This window comes from Salmo salar, chromosome ssa05 (genome assembly GCF_905237065.1).
Source record: "Salmo salar chromosome ssa05, Ssal_v3.1, whole genome shotgun sequence".
Classification (NCBI taxonomy): Eukaryota; Metazoa; Chordata; class Actinopteri; order Salmoniformes; family Salmonidae; genus Salmo; species Salmo salar.
Genome location: NC_059446.1, coordinates 49,664,635 through 49,685,197, shown reverse-complemented (window position 1 = coordinate 49,685,197; position 20,563 = coordinate 49,664,635). Strand labels below are relative to the sequence as shown.

Genomic DNA, 20,563 nt, shown 5'->3' with positions numbered 1-20,563 from the left:
AGCATCTCCTCAAGGCTACGAAACGCAGTGATTCCGAACAATAAACACTGTTAATGTATCTGTCGTGTGTGTGTGTCTTCAGAACGAGGGCAACTCTTCCAGTACCTCTTCCCACTCAGTCTGCTTTGGTTCATGCTGATGGTTTATATAGAGCTCGCTTAATTGACTCTCGTGTGACAAGGGCTGGAAAGAAAGCCGAGACCCTCTTGACCGTTCAACACGGGAAATATTTAATTAGCCAATTCACTCTCTGCTTTGCCACCTCAGTGAGCACAATGTGCCTTTGTATTGTTTCAAAGTTATTGTCAGTTGCCGCATCAGCACATGGCTGATCCAGGAAGACAAACCAGAGGAATCTACATCTGCTGGGGAGCTTGTAAAAATAACGTTAGACACCTTATGTCGACAGAGACACCATGCTGAATAGTCTTTCATTGTCTGCTACATAACCTACGCAGATAGCTTGTCTTATTCACAAAACAATGATGGAGAGGGGTAGGCCTGAATAGCTCCAAAACAGAGACAGCAAAAAAATATTGAGGAATAGAGCCTAGAGCTTGATACATTTGTTCTTTCTGTTGGATCAATGTTGCGAAGCTTAGTTCCCCCATCCGTTATACAGTACTGTTAAGGTCTACCTTTTATCTTATTATAGACAGCTACAAGCTGGTCTAACTCTGCATCTACATCAGCTAGGGCAGACCCTGTTACAGTTTCTTGCTGTTGTACAGCTACCAACAATGACCCTCTTATACTGTACCTGTGTTGGGATTCACTATAGTTATGTCCTAATATTGGTTCACAAAACCATGATAGACAAGATGGGTCTGAAAAGCCCCAAAATAGAGAGCAAAAAAAATATATGTATCTGTACAATTGGGTAACTTAGTTTGTCATGAAGCTCTGCTCCTGGTACTCAAACCATGACCTTTTAGCTTGCTCACTACAGACATTAAGTGATACTGAATATAACCCCTCCCTTATTCTAAATAGTGCAGACCCTGTTCCACTTCATTGCTATTCTATTTACAGTTGCTACCAACAATGACCTCCTTATAGCCTATGGGGATGCACAATATTTGTGTCCTATTATCGGTTATGCCCTGTTTATAGACCCACTGTAAGAGAACATCCAGATCCTCAAAATGAAACTGAATCACACTGGCTTTCCTTGAGTCTAACGGAGTTATAGAACAATATTCTATTGCACATTAATCTATGGAAGTATTTGTAATTAAAGCTTGACTAGCTGACATTCAGAAAACTCTGGAGCATTCGATCTCATAAGCAACCACATAATTACTAGCTCTCTGGTAAAAAAAAGTCATTATAGCGGAGTTATTATAATGATGCTGTCAGTTGATTTTCCTCTCACACAGTAGCAGGTAGTGTGGCTTTGAAAAGTGGGTAGAGGTCAAATGAAAAGCCTGTCACAAAAAGGTACCGTCTGTCACAGAGGTTACATAGTTCCCTCCGTAAATATTGGGACAGTGAAGCATTTTTGGCTATTTTGGCTTTATACTTCAACAGTTTGGATTTGAAATCAAACAATGTTAAAGTGTAGACTGTCAGCTTTATTTTGAGGGTATTTTCATCCATATCGGGTGAACCGTTTTTTTGTTGTTGTACATAGTCCCCCCATTTTAGGGGGAGCAAAAGTATTGGGACAAATTCCCTTATGTGTATTAAAGTAGTAAAAAGTTAAGTATTCATAGCACGCATTGACTACATCAAGCTTGTGACTCCACACATTTGTTGGATGCATTTGCTGTTTGTTTTGGTTGTGTTTCAGATGATTTTGTGCCCAATAGAAATTAATGGTAAATAATCTATTGTGTCATTTTGGAGTCACTTTTATTGTAAAAAAAAAAGAATAGACGGATAATCCTGAAGGAATCGTGAATAATGATGAGTGAGAAAGTTAGATGCACAAATATCATACCTACAAGCCATTTTTTGAGCGTCTGTAACTTTGTCACTCATCATTATTCACGATTCATTCAGGATTACCTGTAATCATGGTAGCATCCACATTCATGCAGAAGTGTTTAGAAACATATTCTATTGTTATTTACAATAAAAGTGCCCCCCCATCTAATAAACATGCACTTCAACATAGGCATGTTAGTCAGATTCACTACTTAATCTGGGCAGGTCATCAATAACTCAGACATTCCAATGGAATGATTAGTTACAAGTCTTTTTACATGGTCTGCATTACAGCAGCTATCAGGGTCATGTTCAGTAGGACCAAACTGAATAAACCTATTCAAAACGTATAACGGAATGAGCGTTCTTTTTGGAAAATGCTCAAAACTTGGGTTTTCCATTACGTGCCTCTTGAACACAGCCTAAGACAGATAAGTCACTGTACTCTAGTGTTCCAGTGCTGCTTCTGCTGGTCCTCCCTCTAGGAAAGATGAGTGGATCCATGGCTCTTGACCTCTGACATTACAGTCTCATGTACGCCACCTGTAGAGAATTCAGAGAGGTAGGGTTAGATCTCTAAAGTGTAACAATAAGAGAAACAGTATTACTTTTCTCACCTGCATATGTACATTCAGATATACAGCCAGCAAAATATAATCTTCATTACGTACAATGAAACTGACTTATGATGAGTATACTGTATGGATTGTTTTAAAACAATGGTGAAAACAGTGACATTTAGGTAAACAATGTGCTCAGATAAAATTAGGGTATTTGTCGGCTCGTGGCACGTCCTGTCCTTTTTCATGGTCAGATGGCTGACATAACAGTACATTAAAAATAATTTAAAAAACACAGGTCTTGCACATACATGCACACAAAACTCAAAGGCATCTCCTAGTCCTGGTTGTTTGCCTGGAAGAGGGTCACAGCTATGCCTGGCTGTATCTCCAGTGAGACCGCTATATTGGGATGATGGATGAGGGCATTGGCTTCACTCAAGGCTCCCTCCCGAAACTCATGACTCAGCCTGTACACCGCATCAAGACAAATGATAATTTGCTGTCACAGACTAATTTGTTAAGCCCTAAGGTGAATGTGCTACAAAATAGCTAAGCCCCCAAAGAATACAAGAAAAACTAAGCAAGAAACAAGCTACTATTTATTCCCTTTGACTGAAGAGAGTGAACCTCAACCTCTAACGTTAATGCTTTCAAGTATGTACCTTTGAACCAGCTGCTGTCATTGATAGATGGTTGCAATGGCGCCTAGTGGCAGACGTGGTAGTTTACTCCTGCAAACTTATTCTTAATTATTTGTTTTAAGTTTTTTTTAATGTGCATTGCTTTTATAAACTTTTAGTTTTTTGTGTTGAACACATATCTAGTTTTTCTCTTTTAATCAACAATGTTAAAATTAGTTAACATATTTGACTCCTAGCTAATTATTTGGATTCAAATACCAGCACAGATCCTTAGATCTCATATCTACTGCACCAAAGCCTGGACAGAAAGATACAGAAATGGCAGCAACTATCACTCACTACACACAAGGATTCCTCAGAAGTGTTGAACATATTAAAACAACCCTGTGCAGGGAGCAGAGAGAACAATCTTATGCAATACGGGATCCTCCGGAAAAAATGCAGATGGCGAGGACGACGGGGCGGCAGGAGACTAATGAACAAACTTAAATCTATTGTGTGCACTCGCAATGCGAGCAGTAGATCGTGCACACCGGATGTGGATCATAAAAGACACTGGCCAGTTCTGCAGGTTTCCCCTCAGGCAACTTCCAAAGTAATTCAATTGAGGCTTTCACATGCAACATTCATAAGCAACAAAGGCTAACTACTGAATGACATCATCACTGACAGAGTTCTAGACTTTCGCTGCCTCACAGACTGAGTACATATCCCTCAACCAATTGCACTCCATCTGGCAACACCTACCTGGACTGTCCTCGCACATCTGGACAGGTTTGCTGGATTGTCTAATCTGCAGGAGTGACTGCACTGTGAAGTCTACTCCAGTACCAGCTGTCTCATCTTTTGAATGCATGGCTTTCAAAATCACTGGCTCTGTATCAGTACTTTCTGTGCTGATTTATCGGCCTCCTAAGCTCAACTCTGACTTTTTTGTGGAACTATCTGTGGCTCAATACAACACTGCCTTGGCCTCCATACTGGATGAAGTTGCTCCTTTGAAAACCCACCTGGTGTCTTTCTCCAAATATTCTCCCTGGTACACTGAGGAGCTACGCTCTCTTTAAGCAACTGGCTATCGTCTAGAACGACAGTATAAGACAACTGGGCTAACAGTACATGCGCAGATGTTTGAGCAACATCAGCAAGAATACAAACAGACCATAAATTCAGCTCGGACAATCTACTTCTCCCAACTGATCAACAACTCCCGGGTGCTGTTCTCTACTGTGAGCAAGCTCCTCCAACCTGTCAACAATTCTGCTACCTCAGCCTCCCCAGAACAGTGCAACAAATACCTGTGCTTCTTCCAAAGCAAAATTGAAAACCCCAAAACACCATCCTGTCCATTCCAGCCCCTGTAGTTGATCTACCCAGTCCTACACTCTCTGAGTCAAGGTTCTCCACCTTCACCGCAGTCACTGCAGCTGATGTAACCAAGCTTGTTAGAACAACTTGCTCACTTGACCCTATCCCCACCTCGTCAAGACCTGCTTACCTGCTCTGGAGCGTTTCTTCACAGAAATTATCAACAAGTCCCTCATCACTGGATGTGTCCCTCCTCAGCTCAAACGGTCCACAGTCACATCAGTACTTATAAAGCCTGACAACCTCCAGAACTACAGGCATATTTCCAATCTGCCCTTCCCGAGTCAGCTCCTCCCTCAAACGTGCTGTTTCTAACCAACTCCAAAACCACCTGGCCACTCACAACCTACTTGAACCCTTCCAGTTTAGTTTCAGAGCTAGACACAGCACCAAGACTGCCCCGGTAAGGGTCACCAATGACGACCTCATGAATGCTAACTCTGGGGCTGCCATCATCTTCATACTCAACACGGTCAGCCACACCATCCTGCTGGACTGCATGGAGAAGCACCTGGGCCTGTCAGACACTGTTCTGGTTCAGGACCTATCCCACGGCTCGCTACCAGTTTGTAGCCGTCGGTCCTAGTAGGTGAGACAGTTGTGGTCCGACAAGGGGTCCCCCTCAAGGCTCGGTTCTGGGGCCACTACTGTTTTGTATCTACATGTTGCCACTGAGAAACATCCTGAGGAAACACGGACTGGGCTTTCACTTCTATGATGACACTCAGCTGTTTGTCTCCACAAACACTGACACTGCCAATGCCACTGCACTCCTGGTCAGCTGCCTGCAGGACATCAAAGCGTGGATGCAGTTTAGTTTCCTGCAGTTAAGATAGAGGTCGTCCTGATTGGCACTCTCATCATCATTGACTAAATCAGCAGCTACAGCCTCAATATTGATGGTGTCAAGGTCCTCCCCTCCAGTGAGGTTCACAACCTGGGTGTGATATTTGACAGTCAGCTCTCGTTTGAAGCCCACGTCAAATGTGTGACCAAAGTCAAATTTTTCCATCTATGGAACATTTGCCAGGTTACGACCTATGCTATCAAAACCTACAGCTGAGCCACTCATCCACGGCTTTATTTCAGTTTAAACACCCCTTTTGTTGCCCTATCGGCCAAGTGCCTAAACAGGCTACAATATGTCCAGAACTGTGCTGGACGTGTCCTCATCCACACGTCCCTCCGTGAGCACATCAATTCATATGCTCAGGCATCGACTACAAAATCCTGGTTCACACCTACTGAGCTATCCACAACTCTGGACCCAAGTACCTGCTGAACCTCGTTCTATCCTCCTGCACCCTTAGCTCCTCCAGGTCCGTCTTCCTTCAGCAGCCCTGCAGCAGACTAAAAACGACAGGTGACAGGGCTTTCAGTTGTGCAGCTCCGTGGCTGTGGAACACACGTCCAGACACTATTAGGGCAGAGTCTCTTCCAGACATTATTAGTGCAGTGTCTCTGTCCTCCTTTAAGGCGCAGCTCAAGACCGTGCTGTTCAGAAAAGCTTTCAAGGACCTCAGCTAATTCTGTTCTCATGTCCTCCAGAGTTGATGATACCTGTATATAGCTTTGTTTCTTGTCTGTCTATGTTCTGTTTTGTGGATTGTTTTTATTATTATTATTTTTTTTTAAATGGCGCCTTCGGTGTGAGAAAAACAAGTTACAAATTAAATGAATTATTATTGACATAAGGTCCTGCTACATTCCAAGAATAGTTGTGATATGCTAATGTTCTACCCAACAGTTTCTCATCACAGCTTCGTCGTGAGCTCACAGCAGTTACAAATTCGAATAATGGAAATACAATTTTAGGCCGTCTATTCTCCCCCGACGTCCTAGGGATATTCTTTTTTATATATGTATTTAAGAGAAACACTTCTTCCAGTAGTAGGATATTGCATTTGCCAGTACAGTTTATTTTATTTCTATCACCGTACTATGGCTCTTTTGTCAGAGTTAGTACTATTCACAGCGGTGTGTTTATCTGTCAGCATTAAAAGGGCTGATACGCTATAGGCTCAGCTTTGATGCTCTCGTACAGGCGTTCTGTTATCACAACACTCAACATCTTGGCAAGGTGACAGAGGGAATATTATTTTCTTCACTTGACAATAAATATAACTGAGGGGGAAAACACATAAATGATGTGTGAACGGGAATGAGCTGCTGAAGTGAAAGCAGTTTGCCTACACTAAAACTGTGTTCTATAGGGATTAAGGCATTTCTGAAAGTGTGATCTAGTGGCGCAGCGGTCTAAGGCACTGTATCTCAGTGCTAGAGGCGTCACTACAGACACCCTGGTTCGAATCCAGGCTGTATCACAACCGGCCGTGATTGGGAGTCCCATAGGACGGCGCACAATTGCCCCAGCGTTGTTCGGGTTTGGCCGGTGTAGGCCGTCATTGTAAATAAGAATTTGTTCTTATCTGACTTGCCAAGTTAAATAAAGGCAATTTTTTTAATAATAATAATTAAAAAAATAGGCTACTGACTGAGGGAGGTTTCCGATTCTGATTGAGAGCCACAGCAACTGACTGAGTAATCTAAATTATGGGTACCAGCCACACTGACTGAGTTTCACAAGTCATTCAGTCTAATACAATTAAGTGCGGGTTAGCAGAGAATTCTTCTTCCGAAATCCCTTTTTTTCATGCATCCCCTGGCACAGAAGTAATGAAAAGAGGCGCGTCTATCTGAGGGAGGTAATTGATTTCAACAATGCGCCACACTAGTGTTCAAGACATCATTAGGGTGAGACTTGATTTAGATCAAATTTTTTCTGCATTTTGCCCCTTACCCTTTTCTGTCCAGTTTTATCTTCCAGTGTGCCTCTCTGTGTGGGAGATTAATGAGTTGGTGGGCAGGGTTCTGTCTGTTCCCTGATGCAGGTGGCACTCTGCACTGGAACTACTTTACACCCCATTACACCGCAGCACAGCTCAGAGGTGGAACACAACACCCCAGACAACACACCATTCCTCCTCCAATAAATGAGAGGCTAGATCTGGTTAGAAGGGCTAACACAATAGACTGGCACACTCACCATTTCACATGCCAACACATATGCACACAAACAAAAACATACACACACTATTAAGGCTACATTATCAATTTGGGAGTTTTCAGCCCTCATATGCTGTATCTCTATCTGACTATGTGATCGCACTACTCTCTGGTACTACTAGGCCTACAGCAGAGCAGTGAATCCATCTCTCTAGTAGGCTCATCTCTCTAATCACTCACGGAGGTATTTAAGTGACTAAAATCAGACACTCTTCATCACTCCCCTCAGTCCCTCTTGTCTCTTCTCCATTTTAGTGGCATGCAGTCTAAGTACCCCGTCCTAAAACAAGTCCCTTGTCAGCAGTAGGATAATCACTCACGGTCAGGACAAGCCATTGATATCCTCAATTTCCAGGCTTTCCAGCTGATTGATGAACGGGACTTGGGAATATGGTAACGTGGGAGGAGTATGGCATCGCAACTGTAGACAATTGATGGTTTCTATGGAAAATATGCATGTAAACTAAAAAGAATTATTGCGACATCTGGAATGTACAGAATTACTAACTCTTAACACCCTGCACGCCCATCAGACTGAAATACGACAAACTGAAAATAACTTATTTCCTTACTTTTTCAATTTTCTCTCTCCCCTCCCTCTATCTAAGGAGAATTGATAGCTTCTACCAGAGTCAAAATGAGTTCCTCCTCCCCTGTACAGACCCAGAGGGCAAGTAACAGAGTTTTGTGAAAGAGGGAAGGAACACAAAATATGAGATTGCAAAGCCTGGGAGAGAGAGAGAGAGAGAGAGAGAGAGAGAGATAGGGAGGGGAGCTCTTAAATGTAATAAGCAGTCTCGTAGAGGTTTGGTACTGTAGTAGTGGTGGGAAGTGTGAACAGTAAGTAGAAAGCATTTTAATCAAAGGACCCAGAGTCATGATAACTATATAATGAGACAGGAGCCAGAGGCCTTATTTACAGCCACACTAAATATGCAGGAGCTCAAATGTTTGTTATTTTTCAAATGTTTTGTGGATGTTAGGCTACTTCAACTATACGTCTTTCTCTCAGGTGAGTGCTGCTGTGACAGGTAAAGAGGCAGGGATGAGACAATGTTGGTAATTACTGTGCAACTGTCTGGAAAGTCTTCGGAGAGTCCCTGGTGAAGTCAGAAAAGTTTACACCTCCTAGTCTTGCCTTGGTGCAAGAAAACTCTCCCTTTTGTACTGTAGAGGAGACTGTTTTTGTGTGCACTAATAAGTTAGACTGCCCAACAGTATTGGCGGTGCTCCAGCGTCTTCTAAAGATAGTTTGTCAAAAAAATCCCTCTGGACCTCTTTTCGAAAATGAGCTTAAAGAAAATGGGCGCAACGATAGCTACTAGGCAGAGGCTGTAAATAATGGATAGCAGCAATATGGAATCAAACAGTGTTATGCTCCTCCTGCCAAAGGGAGAAGCTATGCCTACATTACCCAGAGGCCCTGTTACCTGGTAGGAGTTCATGGAATGCAGCGACAGAGGGAGACAGGAAGTACTGGCTGTCAGCACCGCCAACAGCTCCTGGCACGTGGTCTGGGGCAGGTCTAGGGGGTGGACACCGATGTCCTTCTCCCAGGTGTCTACAACACTGGACACACACAGAGATACGGGATAGCGAGAGAAAGAGACAAAGAAATAAAAAAGATTACGAGACCGAGAGAAAGACATGAAGAAAATGTACAACACTGCATCAGTCAGAGTAATACATAAGTCAAATATCTCTCAGAGGTTCACATCTTCTAGGCAAGGGGACATAAATCCCAGTTTGAAGTGTTATGATGTTAATCAAATAATTCTAATATATCCCATGGTAATGTTGAACAGCGGGAGTTTGAAAGGGATGGAGGAATGAGAAAGTGATTGATTCCCTGTCACAGGTTGTGGAAGCGATCCAGGTTTTGTCATTACATTTGGCCATCTGTGCAGTAGCTCTGTGAGAGACACTCAGAATTATAATGCTGATAAGCCCTTAGTACAGAAAGTAACACTCAGTATACAGTGAATACAACTGCTTTTACAGTAAAGAAAAGCATAACACATGCAGCGCTGGTCATAACACTTCAACAGTCACCCAAGTCCACCTGGGGTGTAGTGTTTAGGAACCATTGTCCAAACAGAAGCAAACAGCTGAAACAGGGAGGGACTAACCTGAACTTGTCCAATAAGAAACCCTCGTATTCATTGAACAAAAAAAAAATTATACGGTTTGTACTAATGAGTACACCCCTGGTATTAAATTAGATGAGTTCTGCAGTTGTCAACTCTACACTAATCAAGTCATTGCCCTCAGTGACAGCCACAATTCAATTAAGCAGAGGCTCACTGATTCTCCAACCAATTAGAGACACATTGCTGGTGTGCATCTCCAACAAACACCACGTCACCTCCAGTATATTCAACCAAGACAGCCGGTGCTCTGTGACTTACACGGCTGACTGAATTAAAACATGGTCAGGGATGAATGTCACATATGTAACAGTAGGTAACGTTAGGCCTAGATGAAACAGATGTTTCTCTACCTCTTCCCCACCTTCATATAAGCTGTGTCAACCAATAGCCACGCTGTTTTCTTCATGAAATGTTGGAGGAGTGATCCGGTTTAAACTACTGTAGGTCAGGCCTCTCCAACCTGGTTCCTGGAGAGCTAACCTCCTGTAGGTTTTCGCTCCAACCCCAGTTGTAACTAACCTGATTTAGCTTATCGACCTGCTAATTATCAACCTGCGTGCTAAGGTTGGAGCGAAAACCTACAGGATGATAGCTCTCCAGGAGCAGGGTTGGAGAGCCTTGACGTAGGGTGTTCGTGTATTAAAATCCATGCCTGGAGTTCCAGAGTATTGCAGGCTTTCTGTTCTTACCTGATATTTAATTCCACCCACCTGGTGTCCCAGGTCTAAATCAGTCCCTGATTAGACCGGAAGAATGAAAATCAGCAGTGGAACTGGCTTCGAGGTCCAGATTTGAATACCCCTGAATACCCCCTGTCATACTTAAAACAGCAGGCAATTTCCCATCCTACATGCAGTTAACAGCACTGATGTGATGCGCTGAGCTACGCTGTACTGTAGCGCCGTGCGGATAGGAGTGGAGTCCTCTCCTTTCATCTACAGTTTGTTAATTACAGCTCTGCTGCCAGTCTGCCGGAGGGGCTGTCACATCCTACTAGCAAAACAAGACTTCTCTAAGGTGAAGAGGAAGAAGGAAATCATAACAGAAGTGAAGAATCCTCCTGCGGGGAACTCAGCATGGAGGAACATGGAGCAGCCACCACATCTATCTGTGACTCATTTCTGTTCTCAGTTGCAAAACACAATTTTATAATAAAAAAATCATACTCTAGCAGAAATGCAGAGGCTGTCAGGCTGACATTCAGCAGGAGATTGGTATGTAGGCTATATCTCACTCTTGGTGTGTGCTGCCAGAGGGAGAACAGGGGAGATAGAGGACTTTGACGGTGCTGCCAGCCTTAGTGGGTGATTGACGCTCAGAACACTGGCGGTGGCTGGGAGAAGTGACAGCATCACCTCTGACAGTCGATGACATAGCGGCAGAGAGAGAGACGATGAGGGAGTCACTGTTCAGGAGCCAGAGCTGAGGATCAGAAGAAGTCATTTAACACTTCACATCCTCTCTGTTAAAGCCACACACATTTCACCAATGCAAACACCACCTCTACCTCACAGTACGAAAATAAATTAAAAAAATGTATGAAATGTATGTATTCACTACTGTAAGTCGCTCTGGATAAGAGCATCTGCTAAATGACTAAAATGTAAAAATGTAAAACATATTTCAAGCGCTCTCGCTCACCCATATGCACACCTCTTACCAATATTAAGGCTTTTCCATCTGGGGTCTGGATAAAGAAACGATACATGCTCTGGGAGGAGGACAGCTCCACCAGTCTGGCAGCTATGGTCTGTTCCAGGAACAGTGACCTGTGGAAGAGTAGGGCATGGTTAACCATCATTATGAACTCTATCTTCCTGTGTCTATTATAATATTCTACATCTCATTGGCATTGTAGTAACAAAAGGTCATATCTGGCATCTGCATAATGAGAAACGATACATTTACATTGATTTGCACTTTGAGAAGCTGAGTATCCGTATGATGACGAGTGTCCACAGACGTTACAGCAATATGCACCAGTCTGAGAAGCATCAGCATAGTTACCTGTCTAGAGAGGTATCAAACTGGCTGTCTCCCACACTGGGTCTCACTGTCACCTCTGTGATGTAGAGTTTCAGGGTCCCTGCAACATTTACAGAAACTGTTACTACTGAGCGAACCCTCATGTAGACCGAACCTGGCCTGGCCGTCTTTCCTAATGCAATGAAACTTTGTTATGGTTCAAGCCCCAGGGTAGATGATAAAAGTTGGGAATTGAACTGGCAAACGAAGGGCTGCTGATCTCATGCCATTCACTGCCTATGTGCCCTTGAGCAAGGAACTTAAGCACTAAAATTGCTCTGGTAGTGCCGCTCTGAGGCAGACGCTGTGCTGCTCCCAACCAGTGTGTGCTTGTGTGTGTGTGTGTGTGTGTGTGTGTGTGTGTGTGTGTGTGTGTGTGTGTGTGTGTGTGTGTGTGTGTGAGACATTGGGTATTATGACATCAAATCAATAAATTCCTGTTGAAAAAAATGGACAATATACAGTATCTATTCTATAATGACTGTTGTGTACCTGGTGCCACAGCCTCTCCCAGGCCGGCTGTACAGCTCTTACAGGAGACAAGTGTACGCCTGCGGTTGGGTTTCTACAAAAAGAACAGAAAAATACAAAATAAAGCTAAAAGACAAGAACACACAGTTCGAATTTAAGTTCCTCCAAAACGGAAATCGATAACCACAATCAAACAGCCTAAAAAGAGGAGAGAGCAACGGGCAGGCAGAATTCCTCTCCTCGTCTCTCTTTCCACTTCCCATCCTCTCAACCACAGCCACACTAAAAGGCCCAGGCTGAGCCACAGATAGTGACTAATAGATGGAGAGGGAAATAAATCCCACTCCAGATAGTGATGGAGGGAGGGAGAGAGAGAGAGAGAGAGAGAGAGAGAGAGAGAGAGAGAGAGAGAGCGAGAGCGAGAGAGAGCAGCAGAGAGATATATAAAAAAAAAGCTTGGCTTCAAACACCAGGCCTGGCTGTAGGCTCGGGTTAAAGTGGCTCACGATATGTGTTGATGTGCTGCCTGTCTGTCCGCCTCCTCAAGTTTCCTCTCTAAAAAGGAGTGCTGCTAGCTGCTGCTGGTAGTGAAGTAGAATGTGTCCATCTAATCCTGCCAGTCTCAGGCCCAGTGGGATGGGGGTATACAGATACAGTCTCCCACTAACAATGAGCCTGAAGCACATACACTGCTGATGTAATAACTACAGTACACTTTCCAAACATGAGGGAAACTTTTGAAAATGTTGCTTTACTTTTTGGTAGGTATACGGCACATTGGGGAGGGAGTGAGAGGGAGGTGAAACGCCAAACTTATGTATCTAACGAACATCAAAGTGATGAGCAATGCTAAAACAGCATTGATCTTCTGCCTCAGAGGTTCCTTCCTTCCTTGCCTCCTCTCACCTGTGTGTCCTGATTTTTACCATCAGCCATTTTGTTTGTGATGGGCCTGGGGCTGGGGCTGAGCTCCTGGGTGAGAGTCTCCTCACAGCCTCTATCCCGGTGCACAAGGAGGTGAGTGTCGCCCAGTAAACAGTCCTCCGCTCTGGGCAGCAGCTTCAGGTTGGCAAAGGGGTCCGGATGGCAGCACCAGTCATCCACCAGGGAGCTCCAGTTGCCGTTGGGGAGAGGGAGCACTCGCTTGAACACCCTGAGAAAAATCAATGACATTACATTGTTACACAATGGAGACTATTTGTACTGTGATGAAATTAATCGATAACTTCAATCAAAAACCTATTTGCATGAATCAATCAAAAACATATTTGCATTAACAGGGAAAGCTGGGCAATATTCCAGTTCTACCCATTTTCCATGACATAATGTCACAAACATATGTATTCACTAAGCTATGGCAGGTGTGTGTGGGTGTGCATGTATCCCCCTATCCAATGTCTCCATGACATTGGGAGATGAGCTGAGACAGAACACAGCATTGTCCTCTAGCTCAAACAGCCATCCATCTCCCTCACTGAACCCATCTTCTCCACTATTATGAGCGGCACCACTTCCTGTGTCTGAACGGAGGATGTAAATCAACCAACAAACCAACTTCCTTCCTGTGGTCATCTCACCTCTCCTCCAGCACCCTGGTCCCACAGGACTGGCAGTGGAAGCAATAACTCTCTTGGACCAGCAGCCTCTCCATCACACTCCCCAGGGCCCCTGTTATGGGAGAGTAACCACAGAAAACATAAACAACTCTATCGGCGGAAAAGAGCTTCACCTAGAGACGGAGCAAAAGTCGATAAACACTGGGGTGGTGGCGGACTGGCGGTGGTGAAAGAAGCTTGGAAGAAAGCTGCCAATCAATCTGTTTTTGATTGGATTTGTCAATGAATACCCCCCCCAGCTGTCCTTGTGTTGTGTCGGCTGGGCCGGCTTCCTCTCAGCTGGAGAGAGACCGTTGGGTGGGGCGCTAAATTACTCCCTCACACCATAAAACACACAGAGTGAACACAGGCAGAGAGATGAAGGCCTGGGGTCTTAGGGGTCTGGGCCCATATCCAAAAAGCATTTCAGAGAAGGAGTGCTCAAAAACAGATTAATTGCCAGCTTTCTTCCAAGCTGCTTTCACCACCGCCAGTCCACTACCACCGCAGTGTTTATCGACTTTTGCCCCCTAGATCAGACTTTTTGTGGATATGGATGTGGGCCCTGTTCTCTCAGGGAGAGAGACATGGGAGCAATCTCCTCTGGTTCCCAGGTTAGTGCTGCAATGACTACAGTTAATATAAGCCAGATCTGATGTGTGAGACAAAGTAAACCTGGGGTGTATTCATTGGACACCAAACGGAAGAAAACAGACTGGTGCCAGGACAACAACCTCTCCCTCAACGTGATCAAGACAAAGGAGATGATTGTGGACTACAGGAAAAGGAGGGCCGAGTATGCCCCCATTCTCATCGATGGGGCTGTAGTGGAGCAGGTTGAGAGCTTCAAGTTCCTTGGTGTCCACATCACCAACAAACTAACATGGTCCAAGCACACCAAGACAGTTGTGAAGAGGGCATGACAATACCTATTCCCCCTGATGAGAATATTTGTCATGGGTCCTCAGATCCTCAAAAGGTTCTACAGCTGCACCATCGAGAGCATCCTGACTGGTTGCATCACTGCCTGGTATGGCAACTGCTCGGCCTCCAACCGCAAGGCACTACAGTGGATAGTGCGTACGACCCAGTACATCACTGGGGCCAAGCTTCCTGCCATCCAGGACCTCTATACCAGGCGGTGTCAGAGGAAGGCCCTAAAAATTGTCAAAAGACTCCAGCCACAATAGTCATAGACTGTTCTCTCTGCTACCGCACGGCAAGCGGTACCGGTGCGCCACGTCTAGGTCCAAGAGGCTTCTAAACAGCTTCTACCCCCAAGCCATAAGAATCCTGAACATCTAATCAAATGGCTACCCAGACTAATAGGAAAATCAAGTTACAGCTGATTCAGGTCAAATATTCACATTGTCTGTATATCTATCAGTGTGTATAGCTTTAGGCACCAGACAAGACGGGACAATTACTGAGCTGATGACTCAGTCCTTTATAGATCAGTACTGTGTGGGCTGATCAGGCTACAGAGAGCACACAGGAGGACTCCTCCACTGTCTCAGTTAGAGGGAAGGCTTCACAGCCACGGACTAACTGACTCAAACCAGATGTGAATAAATTATATAATCAGCCATAAATAACAAATGATCTGCTGATACTGTTCCATCTTACCTGAAGTGGAGATGGTAATTAGGCTATGTGAGAAACATACATTTACATGGTAGTAATTCTCTGTCTCTGTGTGTGTGGTGTATGTGCGTACGTGCACACATTTATTTTTGAGTGCGTCCATACAGCTACCCTCACCATTACCTGTGTCATCTGTGTGCTGGTCCACATTAAGGCGCATTCTGAAGTGTATCTCATCTCCTGTTCCAGGTGCCTCCCTGCAGGAGCCCTCCACCAGGCTGACCCCTGCTGGCAGCTCCACGATTAGCAGGCCCCGAGGAGTCCGGATGTGGAGGGACGAATCTCCTCCTGTAACTCTCACCTCTGCATAGCTCTTAGCCACATCTCTCCTGAGGGAGGGACAGACAGAGAGTGTCTTATTTTTCTAAGCACAGATAAACCTGGTAACAAAACATATACAAATGGATTAATGATTCAGCATAATGGCAGGCTTCTGCACAATGGCTAACAGACAAATGAGACCGCGTTCCTTGACAAGTGGATGATAAACAAGTGAATGGTAGACCAGTGTGTGTGTGTGACAGTACTAACGTCATTTATCATAACCTTCCAACCTGTCCTTATCCCCCTCTACCTCCTGCCTGTTGCTGTCTCAGCTCAAAGTAGAAGTCTAATGAGTTAGAGGAAAACTTGCAAAGAGAGAGGATGCACTCACTGCTCTGGAGGAAGGGAAAACAGCTGTAGGCCAACTGAAGAGAGAGAGGGAGAGAGAAATAAAGAGATGTATATTGTGTGTGTGTGTGTGTAAGAAAGTGAAATGAAGGAAGATAAAAAGAGTGGTGGGTAGGGGAAAGCGCATGTACAATGTTTGTCTAATACAGAAAAAGGGTTTTTTTTCTCCCCCTGGCAGCGACACCCCTGATGCACTCATGCACGGATGATATGTTGCCCTCTGCTCAATCTCTGGGTTCGATACAATTATTTTCATTAGCCATGCAATGTGTCTCTGTCCATGCTTGACACAACTGCTGCCCCCCAGGAAGAAAAACATATTTCCCAGCGAAGAGAGCTTTAAAGACTTGGGTCGGCTGCATTGAATTTTCTCACTTCCAACCGGGTGGAGGAAGCAACAACAAACAACTGGAAGGAACCATCGTCAGATTTGCTCTAAATTATTCTGTCTACAATTAGATATTTTGACACAAGTCTACTTCATATAGGCTACTACTGCCACACCAGACAATACACAAGCGATTGGTAAAACATGGGTCTCTAACCAGTAAACCTGCTCTTTTTTACAAGATATTATCCAACTATAGAACAATTAGGCTATGCAGCAAAGCACCGACTAGGCTATAGGCCTAACCTACAGAATCCCACACCAATAATCTGTAACATATTTAGGGGACTTTTCTGTTTCCATCTGGCTCAGTTGGTAGAGCGTGGTGTTTGCAACACCAGCATGGTGTGTGCAACGCCAGGGTTGTGGGTTCGATTCCCACGGGGGGCCAGTACAAAAAAAATGCATGAAATGAAATGTATGCATTCACTACTGTAAGTCGCTCTGGATAAGCGCATCTGCTAAAAGACTAAAATGTAAATGTACTGTGTCTCACTGGGCCATGGCTCCGGCAGACCTGCTCTCACTTGGGGCAAAAGCCAGGCCACTGGTACTTTTCAGATTGTATTTACATAACAATGGCTAACTGTGAACATTAAAACCTTCTCACAAAGCAACTGTTTTGATAACCTATGCAGAGGTTGTTGATTCTGCTCTTCACAAGTCCTCACTGTCAGCCCCAACAGTGGAAACACAATTTCCCTAGTATCGCAGAAGGGTGTATACACTAGTGTAACACTGGTGCTAGTCAAAAAGCAGCATTAAGTGAGAAGAGTATACATTTATTCTCAGAGATGGAAAGATTCATTAGGGGCTGATTCAAATTTGAGATATGCAAACTAAACATGGACTTAGGTCCATAAAACATGGATTTAAGTCAAAATATTTTGTTTTAAGTCCATCTTAAGTCAACTTATCTCAAGTCTGAATAGGGCCCTAATGCTGCTTTTGTCCAAATGCAGCATTAGGGCCCTATTAAAACAAAACATTTTGACTTAAGAGCATGTTTTATGGACTCAAGTCCATGTTAAGTCTGAATGGCCCATTTCATTTTACAATATCAACGAAACAAAAAATAGCCCAATGTGAAACTGTTCATTTCCTACTTCAAAACCCCACCTGGTGTCAAAATATAGCATTACATCCATGAGAACATGTTGGCCCAATATATGTGATGTAAAGGCCGTCACCAGTTTCATAACTTTCGGGGGTCATATCTGAAGAGCAGGGGCGGAGGGGGTTTCCTGCAGGTCAGAGGAGAAAAAGAGGCCCTTTTCCAATATAACTTCCTGCAATTCTACGTCATTTTATATGACTGGAGATATTCATATTTTTTATACCACACAAATTATGAAAATGGCAAGCTACTCTGACGTTGAAATAGGCCTACTGAGATCAATAAAACGAACTGCCCATGTCTTAAACGCAATCAATAGCATAGGCCAATTAAGAGAGGATACAGATTTTAGGCCTACAATATGAGGAAATTAAAGTACACCAACTTTCTGGTGGCACTCACTTATACAGATTTTTTTCCCGCAATTGTATTTTGAAATATTGCAAAAATACCTAGAAAATGCTGTTCATTGACAGCTACAACTCAACAGTCGGCGGTTTGATATTTGGCGCGCGGGCTGCAGCCTTGGCACTCATTTCCGACTGCAGCCTTGGCGCTCATGTGACAAAACACAATCAACAGCATTAAAAAAAGAAGAGAGATATTGATCATCTATGGCTATATTATGCTCTCTGGTGTAGTATTTTCAACGATTTAATTTATTTCTGTAGAGACGGGAGTAGTTACATAATTGGCACATGCATTTCAATTTAACTGGAGCACTTCCAGCACCCCTTCCTGCAGCGCGATGTTTTCTTCCATGCGCTGTATTCTCCAAGGCCAAATAATCAACACTTCTTATTATTAATTAAATTGATTGTGGTCAATAACCCCCATGAGGTTATTGTCAAGGTAGCCCTACTGTAACAATAATATATCAACAAGTAGCCTAGCCTATTACAAGATAATCATTTCAGTAAGTCAATGGACCCAATAGTGGTTTCAGCTATACTGTTATAGGCCTTATGACCTTTTTAACCAATAAGAAAAGATGTCCAATGACTTGAATAGCCTATAGGAAAAGTGTACACGTGTATTTGCATCAGTAGGCTATGTGACTGAAATGCATCAGAAAAGTATTGGAAAGTTGGGCTATAGGCCTAATGTGTGTGTAGAGAAGTTCCGAATTGCTTTCAATTGCTAGACTAAAGATCATGAGCACTCACCTCATTTTAGCTACCATTTCCCAGCATAATTGTAACCAAATATCCAAACGGAGATTCACTGAAAACAAAAATCGGACATAGATTGATTTATCAAGATGAGTTCCCATGCGTGTCTCAAAACAGCACAATGACGCTGTCTCAATCAAAACGGTGCTGGTATTATCAGTTGACCACACATGGCAATCGCGTTACATTTATTATAACCAGCGGTGTAGTGATGTTTTTTTAGGTTGCCTACAGGAGCACAATTTTGCATTATTATTACGTCATCATTCCTGAATGAAAGTCGGTACCGACATTGTATAAGATCATTTTATAATATACATACAATGCACAATCCAAATTGCACGATTTCCTACACATACTGTAAGTAGCTCAAGGAAAATTGTATATTTTTTTAATTCTAAAATTCCAAATTATGCCTAGTTTATTATAAATTAGGCCGTCATCACTGTCAATCGTGAATAATAATTCTTCACGTTTTACATGTGAAACGTCCATGCTGCGTGCATGCCAACCATTTGATCCAATCAGTTTCATGGGAATATGCATTTACATCTTGAATTATGTAAGGGCCTAACTACTGTCTAATCGAATTTTCTAGCAGATGGAGCATGAGAACAAAAATGCAACACAATCATCCTAAATTGACATAAACAATTACGTGGTGTTTTTGGTATAACAGAAGCCTGACATTATCTATGCTATTATATTTGGTGTGTTATGTAGAATACTAATTAATCATTAAGTGATCTTGCGAGAAATATCACCATTCTCCACCCGGCACAGACAGAAGAGGACTGGCCACCCCTCATAGCCTGGTTCCTCTCTAGGTTTCTTCCTTGGTTTTGGCCTTTCTATGGAGTTTTTCCTAGCCACCGTACTTCTACACCTGCATTGCTTGCTGTTTGGGGTTTTAGGCTGGGTTTCTGTACAGCACTTTGAGATATCAGCTGATGTAAGAAGGGCTATATAAATACATTTGATTTGATTCTGAGAAGTGGCACCAGCAGAACTACACCCCTGATTATAACCGTTGGATGACTTCGGGAAATACACATAACGGCAGCTCAATGAACTAAGCGGCGCATTCAGTTGACTAACGTTATAATTGTTTTACAACATTGCAGCAGCGCAAAAGATTCGGGGTTGACCCAAAATCAATCGGGACTAAAACCAGGTCCTGGTTAAGTCCCTGTGATGTAGGGCCCGGAGTTGATGTTATAAATATCACATAAGTGTGTGGTCCTTGCTTGAGATGTTGAATCCCTTTCTTTGCGTATGTTCTGCGAGAATTTGTGTACGGCACGAACGCACCTCCTCTGTCCTGTCGTGCTAACGTTAGCTAAGACTAGATAACGTTACCTAGCTAGAGCTTGCTAACTATTTCGCAAATAATTACCGGAGAACAAGAAGACCACTTTGCAACCGCTTCCTTAGTTCGATAAACACCCCACTGGGGTCCCCAGCTCCTTTGGTATTTTCTCCCATGGTGTGTCTTGTCTTTTTCTTCTATTTACTTCTGGGACTCGCAATGGCTAACGTTAGCTGGCTAACATTTAACAACAAAGACACGTGCAGTTTACTTGTTGCTTTAACAGAGATAACTGAGTCCAAAGCGAAATGGCTTTGTACATCTGATTGTCAGTATGGTGACTTAAAGTAAATGTAGCAATAAAAATAATCAGCCTATCAATTTAAAACAGTGAAGACTTTTAAGGCATATATTTGACTAGCCATCAACACGATCCGGAACTTGTCTACTGCT

At 43.5% G+C, this 20,563-nt stretch overlaps 2 protein-coding genes across 3 annotated transcripts in view; one reads left to right on the top strand and one right to left on the bottom strand.

The window, feature by feature from the left end:
* Positions 1 to 1,553: 1,553 nt before the first annotated feature.
* On the bottom strand, positions 1,554 to 20,563 carry LOC106605047 (E3 ubiquitin-protein ligase E3D). Of its 2 annotated transcripts, none has more exons than XM_045718321.1 (10): positions 20,198 to 20,563; positions 15,576 to 15,781; positions 13,791 to 13,881; positions 13,120 to 13,366; positions 12,235 to 12,307; positions 11,725 to 11,803; positions 11,378 to 11,486; positions 10,952 to 11,139; positions 8,998 to 9,136; positions 1,554 to 2,472 (listed from the first exon to the last, which is right to left on the bottom strand). In XM_045718321.1, the coding sequence occupies exons 1-10, from the start codon at positions 20,284 to 20,286 to the stop codon at positions 2,452 to 2,454; spliced, it is 1,242 nt and encodes a 413-aa protein (XP_045574277.1). In that variant the 5' UTR covers positions 20,287 to 20,563; the 3' UTR covers positions 1,554 to 2,451. The 2 variants fall into 2 exon arrangements, with proteins under 2 accessions (XP_045574277.1, XP_014055769.1); XM_014200294.2 differs by lacking the exon at positions 20,198 to 20,563 and adding an exon at positions 18,796 to 19,034.
* LOC106605043 (protein dopey-1) overlaps positions 19,087 to 20,563 on the top strand; it is a 38,561-nt gene continuing 37,084 nt past the window's right edge. Inside the window, exon 1 of the mRNA XM_045718317.1 lies at positions 19,087 to 19,161. The gene's annotated coding sequence lies outside the window, so the exon portion shown is untranslated. The remainder of the gene's footprint in view (positions 19,162 to 20,563) is intronic.

Excerpts from the sequence above, each read along its gene's own strand:
- LOC106605047 (XM_014200294.2), bottom strand. The coding sequence starts at position 18,902 with ATGGGAACTCATCTTGATAAATCAATCTATGTCCGATTTTTGTTTTCA. Across the intron at positions 11,487-11,724 it reads TTTGATACCTCTCTAGACAG|GTCACTGTTCCTGGAACAGA; the intron begins GTAACTATGCTG and ends ACTCTTCCACAG. Across the intron at positions 11,140-11,377 it reads ATGGAAAAGCCTTAATATTG|CTCTGGCTCCTGAACAGTGA; the intron begins GTAAGAGGTGTG and ends TCTGATCCTCAG.